General features: G+C 34.8%; 1 protein-coding gene across 1 annotated transcript; it reads right to left on the bottom strand.

Moving 5' to 3' along the window:
• Positions 1 to 7,826: 7,826 nt before the first annotated feature.
• On the bottom strand, positions 7,827 to 10,303 carry LOC107895576 (pentatricopeptide repeat-containing protein At5g61400-like). Its single transcript, XM_041078566.1, has 5 exons — positions 10,086 to 10,303; positions 9,512 to 9,755; positions 9,152 to 9,288; positions 8,678 to 8,765; positions 7,827 to 8,576 (listed from the first exon to the last, which is right to left on the bottom strand). The coding sequence occupies exons 1-5, from the start codon at positions 10,301 to 10,303 to the stop codon at positions 7,827 to 7,829; spliced, it is 1,437 nt and encodes a 478-aa protein (XP_040934500.1).
• Positions 10,304 to 10,558: the final 255 nt, after the last annotated feature.

Genomic DNA, 10,558 nt, shown 5'->3' with positions numbered 1-10,558 from the left:
TTAATCAATAAATCAACTAGTTTAACCATCTTGCTAAACATTCATAATTCAATTACACATGCATATGTATGTTTGTATATTCGGCAATCATCCTCACTAATTACCCATTTAGTCGATTATACACATAATTAAAGGTAACATCACGAATGGGCATACTTATGTATATATATATCTATATATACTTCCGAATGGGCATCACAATTAGATTTAACACCACCTTCATACTCAATTAGATGGCCGAATGTATGTATATATGTACAATGTCAACTATAACATCATTTAAACACCTAATTTCATCTCATGAACACTTGATCGAATTTTCCTAATCTAGCATATTTTCACATCTATTTGTAACATCATGTAAATCCACATATAACTACATTTCTTAAGTTCCACATCTTAATGCCCATTATAGCCACTCCCATAGTCTAAATCTAACAATCGGCAACACCCACCTTTCCACTATGTTAGCCGAATACTCATTCTCTTCTCAGTCCTAAATTCGGCACCTCCAACAAAATAGCTTAACAATTTCAACTTTCATGCTAACATAACAAGCAACTTAACACATCCATATAAATAGCATGCTAATAGCATCAAGGTATCAACTAAAATTTTTAAGCTCCTTAGCCGAATCCTAACTCTCCAACAACCCCAAATCCAACCATGAGATAGATAGAATTTAGACTCATCACCCAAAGGTTGTATATACTTCCAAAAATAACCTTGAACATACCTTAATCTAGAGGACCACCTTGGCCGAATCTTCCTTCTTCCTCTTCCTCTAGTTACGGCAATTGCAAAAGAAAGAAAACAAGAACACTCCTTCTTCCCTCCTCATTTTGTTCATCTTTTCCTTTTTAATTCCTTTCTTTTATTTATTTTAATTGTTAACTAATAAATAATTGCATTGAAATTCAATCTAAGGGATGGGCATCATGGCATGGTCGGCCACTACTTGGGTTTTTTTGGCAATTTGACATGCAAACCCAAGATCCCTCACTTTGTTATTATTTGGTCCTTACACATTCCCCTATCATATTTTCTTAAGTTCTCAACTAAGTCAATCACACGAAATTCACATTCATAAGTCTAAATTAAATCATCAAATTTTCACACATGCACTAATACACATAGAGGACATGCAACTAAATTTTAAATAAATTCTTGGGACTCGGTCTTATGGCCCCGAAACTACATTCCAACTAGGGTCTAATTTAGACTATCACATGACCCTAGTCGGAAAGCGGTTTCGGGACCGCTAAACCGAGTCACCAAATTGTTTAAATATGATATTTATTGTCTAAAATATGTGAATATGAATGTGTGAAAGTTTTAAGCTTCGATTTCGTTAATTGCATGTGAATTTAGTTAATAGGACTTATGCGTGATACTTTTGAATTGTGATAGGGTAATTTATAAAGAGCTATTAGTGCATGTAATCAAAAAGGGGGACTTGCATGTCAAATTTCCCCCCCTAATTAGTAGTGGCCGGCCATGAGCATGGGTGGACAAAATGTTATGGCTAAAACATGTCATAAACATGTTGGGTTAATGCATTATGTTAGGAATAATAAATTAAAAAACATGGGCAATAAAATATTAGTGTTAGTAGGAGGAGAAACAAAAAAGAAAAGAAAAGTGTGTGGTTGTTCCCCCATTTTGCTGAAACTAGAAAAAAAAAAGAAAGGCTTCATCCTTTGGTTCTTCTTGGCCGGTTTGAAAGGAGGAAGAAGAGAGGTTTCGGTCACCTTGAGCTTAAGGGGAGGTTAGTATGTTGTGTTAAATTCTTAAATTTTAAACTTGTTTCTAGTTAATTAGCTAATTTCTTACACAAACCATGGCAAAATTTCGAAATCTCGGTGATGGCTTGAGCATTCGGTTTTGGTTATTGAAAGGAATGAGTTGGAGGTTGGATCATGTTAAGATTCGGCCTTGTACATAAACATTAAGAGTTTGATGTTTTTGTGATTTTTGGAAGGTAAATAAGGTTATACACAAGATAAATACTAAGATTTTGGTTGACTTGTTTTTAGTGAGGTTCGGCCAAGGACCTTATGTGCAAGTTTATTCGGTTTAAGTAGAGAAAACGTGACGGGTAGATATGAAGTAATGTGTATATTGGTTCGGCTGCTAAGCAAGGAAATAATTGTTAGTAACATAGTATCTATGCACTTATGTATATATATGTATGTACAAATCACCTATTTAGCTATGGATATCTAAGGTGTTAAATAATGAAATTCTTGATGACTTGGGTTAAATAGCATTCGGCCAAGGACTATATGGGCTTGCTAATTCGGTTTAAGTGAAGAAACTATGATAGAGAAATATGACTAAATTGTGGACTTTGACAATTTAAATAATGCATTTGACTTGTGTACCGACCTAGGATGATATGTGTTTCTATATGAAGTTAGATGGTGTTGATGAAATTCGGTAATGCATGATGTTTGAATAGTATTGAGCAAGGTCATTGTACTTAAATTGTATGACATACATGTATTGAATGGAATTGCCCAAGTGAAAAATAATTAAATGAATTTATTTGTTTAAATTAAGCTCAAGAGCAAAGGGGATCTAAATCCGATAAAGGGAAGGAAAAAGTGGTCGAATAGCCATCGAAATCGTTCGACAACATCCGGGGTAAGTTTTCGAGTAACGAGACTTAGTTTACGATTTGATTAAGTCATGACGTATGAGTGTAACAAATATACGGTGATACGATGATTCTACTTGAATTTTATGTTGAGTTAATTTGTCTATACGTGTGACGGGTAGCCGCATGTGCATAGAGATCGTGTCATAAAGCAAACTAAACCATGCTGTTTGTATGTGGCTAGTGAGCCGAAAATGGGATTGCTTAATACGTGACGTGTGTTTGAACTCCAATTATGAAAATGAAATATAGATGTGTCATGATTTATTGATATGTGTATGAATATTTGGATGATAACCGGGCTAAGTCCCGAAGGCATCTGCGCTAGTGACTAATCCGGGCTAAGTCCCGAAGGCATTTGTGCGAGTTACTAAATCCGGGCTAAGTCCCAAAGGCAATTGTGCGAGTTACTCTAACCGGGCTATGTCCCGAAGGCATTTGAGCGAGTAGTTATATCCGGTTAAATTCCGAAGGTACGTGATTTGGGAATGAGCGATCTGCTGTAATAATTTCAATTAATACGCTCGTAAAATCCCAGCGATGAGGTATGTTTCGTATGTGCTTTGAATTAGTTGATCCCTTACAAATAAGTATTCGCTCAGTTGATAAATGAGCTACCGGCCTTTGGCTATGTTGATCTTTTGTGTATGAATATAAGGGTTGGTAATGTGAAGTAAGTATGATATTGAGAATTTGTGCATGTCAAATTATCCATTTAGCCATATGAATGCTACATTTTAGTTGTGTCAAATTTTATGGCTCAAAACTTACTAAGCATTAAATGCTTACTCCGCTCCTGTAAATCTCTGTTTTATAGATTTTGGTTCTTCAGCTATCGGACTCGGGATTTTTGAAGTCGAAGTCGCCCACACTATCAAAGCCCCTTTTGGTACACTTTTGGTTGAACTTTGAAATGGCATGTATAGGACACCCCTTTTTGTTATTAGTCAAGTACTTTGGTGTTGTATATATTTGGATAGCCATGCGAAAATGGCTTATATATATTTTGAGCATAATGTTATAATCATCTTGAATGTATATGTTCATTAAGAGGCATGGAAATGTTTGGCAACGATTAGCCATTAGAATGGTTCATCATGATTATATTTTGGGCTATATATGCTAAAGGGCTAGTTGAATCATGGAAACTATGAAATAGGTAAAGTCTACCTTAAAGGCAGATGCTGACAGCAGCAGTGATGTAGATTTTAAAAATCACTAAAAATAGTAGAATGGAATTAAATAGTGAATAAATTATTTAATCAAACCTTGATGAATCTACTTTCATATGGAAGAAACGAAACGATCATATGTGTAGTATGTTAAGAGATATTTAGGTTTTTGCGAAACAGGGCCAGAACGGTTTCTGGATTCTCTATTCCGACTTTGGAAATTCATTATAAATTAACCAGAGACATTTAGAAGTCATTCCATATATTTATAGATTCCTTTTTGAGTCTAGTTTCTATAGAAACAAACAGCATTAGTATTGAAGCTCTGTACAAGGAGATATCCAAGTCGTAATGCATGAAGGTCAGTGTAGTCAAACCCTGAAACCGGGGAGACTTTAACTAATAAAATGTACTAATTGGATCAACCAAAAATTCTAGGAAAAAATTTGTAGATGGATATATGAGTCTAGTTTCAGGAAAAATTTACGGAACTGGTTTTCGAGTTTTGGAACTCAAGATATGATTTTTAAGGTGACAGTGATGCAGTTAGCCAGCTCGTCTGGAAATTTAAAATGGACTGTACAAATAAGTGAGTTAAGTCTGCGAACCCCTCGTGTCTGACTCCGGCAACGGTCTCGGGTACGGGGTGTTACAGTAACACATGCAGGATCTCAATTTACATGTAAATCATGGCTTACCCATCGGACTTCCTTTTTAACCTCAACTGGGACATTTATCATAATGCCATTGTTAATAACACATTCCATGGACTTTCATGCCATCATCAAAGACAATATTCATACATTCATAAAACATGTAATTAGATATATTATGAGTTTACTTTAAGTTATTCGAACTTATCTGGTATCCATTTCGGCTTTGCGTCTCGGTTATCCTGAAACCTTTCGTTTTCCTCGATTGACCTCTAGAATTTGTTCCTCGGGGTCTATAACAATAAAAATGAGTCATCAATACCTCACATTATTCTTTTCGAGTCTAAAATTTCACCCAGACAAAATGACCATTTTGCTCCTAACCTTTCACATTATTTACGATTTAGTCCCTAGGCTCGTATAACGAGATGCATGCAATTTCCACCTTACACAAGCCTAGCAGAATTTTTTCCCTTTTATGGCAACCCACATCTTTCCTTTATTTCACATTTCTACCACATATTTTAGACCTTTTGCAAAAAGGTCCTTTAAGGGTTTTTCATGAAAATCACCTAAGAAAATATGTTTAACACACATCCAACTTTCATATTCCTCCATAAAACATCAAAGAATAAATATGTCACACATGGGTTATTTTTCAAACATGAAACCTAACTCAAAATATAGGTAGAAATGGAGAGAGTAAGCTACCGGGATTTCAAAAATACAAAGAACATGAAAAACGAGGCTTGGGAGTACTTACTATTGAGCTTGAAAATGTTGAAAACCCTAGCTATGGAGGGCTTGAGGAATTCAGCTGGATGAGGGAGAAGAATGGCTGATTTTTTCCTTCATTTTCCTATTTTATTTCATTAATTAGCCAAATGGCCAAAATGCCCTTAAACCCTTTCTTTAAAATTTTATCCATACATGCCAATTTTTGTCCAGAAACTTAGAAATTGGGCAAATTTCTCTTTAAGACCTTCTAATTACTAATCTAAAGCAATTTCATACAAATTGCTTCTAGAATCCAAGTTTTGCATTTTATTCAATTTGGTATTTATTTTCCAATTGGACACCTTACTCATAGAATTTCTTCATGACACTTTAACACATGCATATACTCATATTCTAGACTTCATAATAATCATAAAATAAATATTTCAACGTCGAATTTGTGGTCCCGAAACCACTGTTCCTACTAGGCCATATTTTGGGATGTTACATGTTTACTTTTATCAACTATGTAATACCAATGAAAATATATCATTTACCCATATCTTGGGCTATGAATTCCACTATTGTGAATAACGTTACATACTGAAAAATTCGTACACCCAATGCACTAACTTTTGGTTCCTTATCTATTTGAAATCAAGCTTTTACTTACATCAAAGTATACGAGTCATACATACATAATCCATCATCCACTCAGGATTAAGGTATGCCACACTTTGAACGTCACAAGTGAATAAATCCATAAATTGATTTAGGTTTTATTTTTCTTGGGTCCAGTCTAATGTGCTATCAGTCTAGTCAGTCACATTTATATCTCTATCTTCTTGGAGTCATCCACTCTGATACCCAAAACAAGGCATCTCCCCAATTGGACTTGATAGAAGACATAAAAGTCTTTCAATCGATTTGCTCATTTCCAATTAGACTAAGGACATGTTTACGTTTGCCTACTAATATAAGTTGTCTTTTCGTATCACGATCTAACTATGTAATGCCGCTTAATATTAGTTTAAACATCAAATAACCAGTGAGCCAATATTTGCTTCTATTTTGCTTTGCATACAAAAACCACATGAGGACAATTATACAAATTATATTAATATAATCCATGAATTATTTTATTAACTAGTCTGTTCGAAAAAATTACAAGTTTACAAACGAATATACTATACTTAGGGCAACAGATCCAACATGGTGCTAGTTATGTAAATTGAAAAAGTTTTCTTGCATTATATTGTAGGGGTATGATACCTTTTGAGAGAATGGTGCTAGACACAAACACCACAGATAGCTCACGAGCTCTTTAATATGAGACATTCAAGGTTTCAAAATGTGGTTGAGAAGATATTTATTATTTTAAAATAAATATTTCTCATATGAACAACATCACCGTAGTGTAGCATAAAAAAATAAAGTTTGATTGTACTAGCATGTTGCGTATTTCGCGGCTTCAATTGTAGGTGGAATTAAGACGACTTCGAAGAGTACATGGAAAAAGGAAATATTGATAGTCTTAAATATGCATATTCTAATTCAGATGATGATAATGAGCATATGTTAAATACTAAAGAAGGAATAATCCAAAAAATATTCACTAGAACAATTAGATAAACTTGTACATGATGTTTATTTTTTTTGCTATTCTTATTAGTAATAATATTATCAACTATTTTTTTACACTAACATAATGCAAATTACGATTACTTGTTTAGAAATTACTTTTATCATATTAATATTTTTAAAAATATAAATTATATAATTGTGTAATTACAATTTGTAATACCAAACATAACATAAGAAATTACGATGTGGTAAATAGAAAAACTTTAATATCAATAAAACTTATAATATTCAAAATTATTTAAATCCAAAATTATTGACTTGTATGAACATATTAAGAACTTAAAAGTTAATACTCTATCCAGTTTTTTTGAAATAATAGTTGGCATCCATTAGTAAAATAAGGGAGGAGGAAAAGCAAGGAGAACCAAAATGTTGCCCCAAACAAATATTTGCTAACAACAACCAATGAAGAAACCCAAAACAAAATTAAAACCAAAACAGTTCCTAAAGAAAACAAAAGAAAAAATTTAGCAGAAAAAGAAAAACCAAGCGACACAGCAACTTCCCCCCTTGAAACCTCAAAGCCATGGATCCAAATGAAAGTCCTCTCTAAAAATCTTGCAACTACATAGTTGCATGAATCGTCTGTAAGTTCTCTTAGAGAGAGAATTTGGAAGCATTATCAAAGTAAAAATTAACATATTTCGAAACCCAAATAGAGAAATCAAGTCTATATCTTTGATGGGTAAATTACATCAACAGTCACCCAACTTTGGGGTAACTGACAAAACAGTCACCTAGGTTTCATTTTAGTCACTCAACTTTCAAAAAGTGACAAAACAGTCACTAACTAACAGTTTCCGTTAGTATTTAACAGAGCGGCTGATGTGGCAAGTTAACTAGCCAAGTTAACTAGTTGATGTGGCTAGTTAACTTGCCACGTTGGATGAAGAAATTGAAAAAAACGCTAAAAAACCTCCCTTTAACAGAGAAGAAGAAGAAGAATAATAGGAAGAAGAAGAAGAAAAAGCTGAAAGCCTCCTAAACTCTTCCATCTTTGCAAAGGCCATCAATTAAACTACTTAACGTGAAAACATTGGGCATTAATCCTGATTCCAGCATCTCTTTCTGCAGCCGAAATGCCTTCTTGATATTACCATTTTTGCAATACCCATTAATCAAAGCTGTGAAAGCCACCACATCCAGAACAAGACTTTTGATAACCATTTCAGAGTAAAATCCCACAGTAGCTTCCATGTTTCCAGTATTGCAATAACCATCAATCAATGTAGAGAAAGTGATAACATTTGGTTCTACACCATTTTTGTTCATTTGAGAGCATATCTCCAAAGCCTTCTCCATGTTCCCCACTTTACAGTACCCATCAATCAGGGAATTGTAAGTCACAGAATTAGCCAAAACTCCATCTTTGTTCATTTTCTGCAAGAAAAAGCTCTCTTCCTCCACTTTACCAGCAGTACAAAGACCCTTAATCAGTATGCTATATGTGATAACATCAGGCAAAATTTCCAACTTCTCTATTTCTAAGCTCAACTCCACTACTTCAGAAACATTGCCTGCCCTACAGTAGCCATCAATCAAACAATTGTAGACAAAAATATTAGGGAAAACACCATACTTAACCCTACAAACAAAGTATCTCCTAGCTACCATCAGTTCACCCACCTTACAAAGTCCATCAATCAAGATACCAAAAGTAACAATATTTGGTCCCAATCTATCACTGATCATCATCCTGTTTATTTCCAAGGCTCGTTCGACTCTATCCATCTTGAAATATCCATTCATCAAAACATTATAAGTGTACAAATTTGGAAGGAAATAACCCTCTTTAATCAATCTAAACATATGTTTTGCCTCCATCATCTTACCTTCTTTATCAACACCCCATAAGTAACAACATTAGGCCAAAACCCCCGTGAAAGCAATTCCTTGTAAAGATCCCACATGGAGTCAAACCTGCGCAACTTAATTAACCCATCTAAAAGTTCATTGCAAGCCTGCATTTGAGGGAAAGTTTTGATATTTCTATAAACCCACAAGGCATGTTCTGCTGCTGCTGCTTCTTTTTCTTCTTCTCTTCTATTAAAGGGGTTTTTTTTATAGTTCTTTTTCAATTTCTTCATCCAACGTGGCAAGTTAATTGGCCACATCAGCTAGTTAACTTGCCACATCAACAGTTCTGTTTAGATTCTAATGAAAACTGTTAGTCAGTGACTGTTTTGTCACTTTTTTGTAACGTTAGTGACTGTTTTGTAACTTTTCGAAAGTAGAGTGACTGAAATGAAACCTAGGTGACTGTTTTGTCAACTACCCAAAGTTGGGTGACTGTTGGTGTAATTTACCCTATCTTTGACATCCAATTGGACCATTCCACAGCCGTCGTTCGTTCCACCACCTCCGGCGCCTCTTCAACCCAATATCGTTCTTCTGAGAATCTGTGTCCTTCCTTAGCCAATACGTGAGCTGCAACATTTGCTTCCTTTTTTACATGCAGAAAGATAATCTCGTTAAAAAACCCCAAATTTCCTTTTACGTCTTCGAGAATCGAGCTATTTAGGAATTCAATTTTTTGATAATCGTCAATGAATCCCCTTCAATCTGAACATGTTGAAACCCAAGGTCAATCGCAAAGAATACTGCTCATTCAAATGCTCTGGCCTCAGCAACAAAAGCATCTGGAATATCAACACGTGGGTAAGTACAAGCACCATAATCTGACCCATTTCATCTCTTACTAGGATTCTCGATATAGAAGTTTTTAACACTACATTATAAGAGGCGTCGAAATTTAGATTTATAAATCCCAAATCTAGTGGTTTCCAGAATGTTTGCTCAGGAGAAAAATTAATAGATTTCGCAAACTCTAGGGCATCAGTTTCTTGCAAATATCCTGACATGAACCCTAATAACTCATTCACTGTTTTTCGGATACCCTCATGGACCAACCTATTTCGTATGAACCAGATAGCCCAGAAAGCAATTGCCAATAATTTTCTAGTTCTATTGTCTGCATTATGAAATGTATTGACTAAACATGTTTTGTAATTTGAGTATTTCGAGACAGGGAGCACTACAACCTTTAGGACGTTCAAGATTTGGCATGTAACTGAACAGAACCGCAGCAAATGGTCCACTATTTCCCCTTCCTCCTAACACAGAGGGAAAATATTTATAATATGCATGTTGCATTTGTTTAAGTTACCAAACGTAGGAAGAAAATCATTGTACATTTTCCACAGAGCTATCTTTATTTTTCCTAGTATTTGTAATGCCCACATTTCTATATGGAACATTGCAATAGCTTTTGTCAAATGGGTAGAATAAGCTCCCAACATTTGTAACTTTTCACGAAGAAGCAGCTTGTTCCCACTTTTAATGGTGTAAACACATGTGCCTTCATGCCTCCAAACCATAGTGTCTAGTGGTTTCGGCTTAGAAATTGGGATAGCCAGAATTCGTTCAGCTTGATCATCATCAGCAATGTCTTGAATCATGTCTTCCCACAAGGTACATGAATCAAACTTGATTAAATAAGCCACCTTAAGAATACCTTATATCAATGGTTTGATAATTAATTCTTCCATCACTAGGTCTAGGAATCCAACAGTCGCTCCAGATTTTCACTGATTCACTAGTACCAATGCTTCTACCTAACCCCTTTTCAAGTAATCCTCTTGTGCTCAGAATACTTCTCAAAGTAAGAGAAGGGTAAGTACCTAATCTAGCTGATTGAAACTCTGTATGCGGGT

The sequence above is a fragment of the Gossypium hirsutum genome, chromosome A10, assembly GCF_007990345.1.
Source record: "Gossypium hirsutum isolate 1008001.06 chromosome A10, Gossypium_hirsutum_v2.1, whole genome shotgun sequence".
Taxonomy (NCBI): Eukaryota; Viridiplantae; Streptophyta; class Magnoliopsida; order Malvales; family Malvaceae; genus Gossypium; species Gossypium hirsutum.
This window is presented reverse-complemented; position numbering and strand designations above follow the sequence as displayed.

Excerpts from the sequence above, each read along its gene's own strand:
- LOC107895576 (XM_041078566.1), bottom strand. The coding sequence starts at position 10,303 with ATGATTCAAGACATTGCTGATGATGATCAAGCTGAACGAATTCTGGCT. Across the intron at positions 9,756-10,085 it reads GCAATGTTCCATATAGAAAT|GTTGGTCCATGAGGGTATCC; the intron begins GTGGGCATTACA and ends CATACGAAATAG. Across the intron at positions 8,577-8,677 it reads ATGGGGTGTTGATAAAGAAG|ATGGATAGAGTCGAACGAGC; the intron begins GTAAGATGATGG and ends GGATATTTCAAG.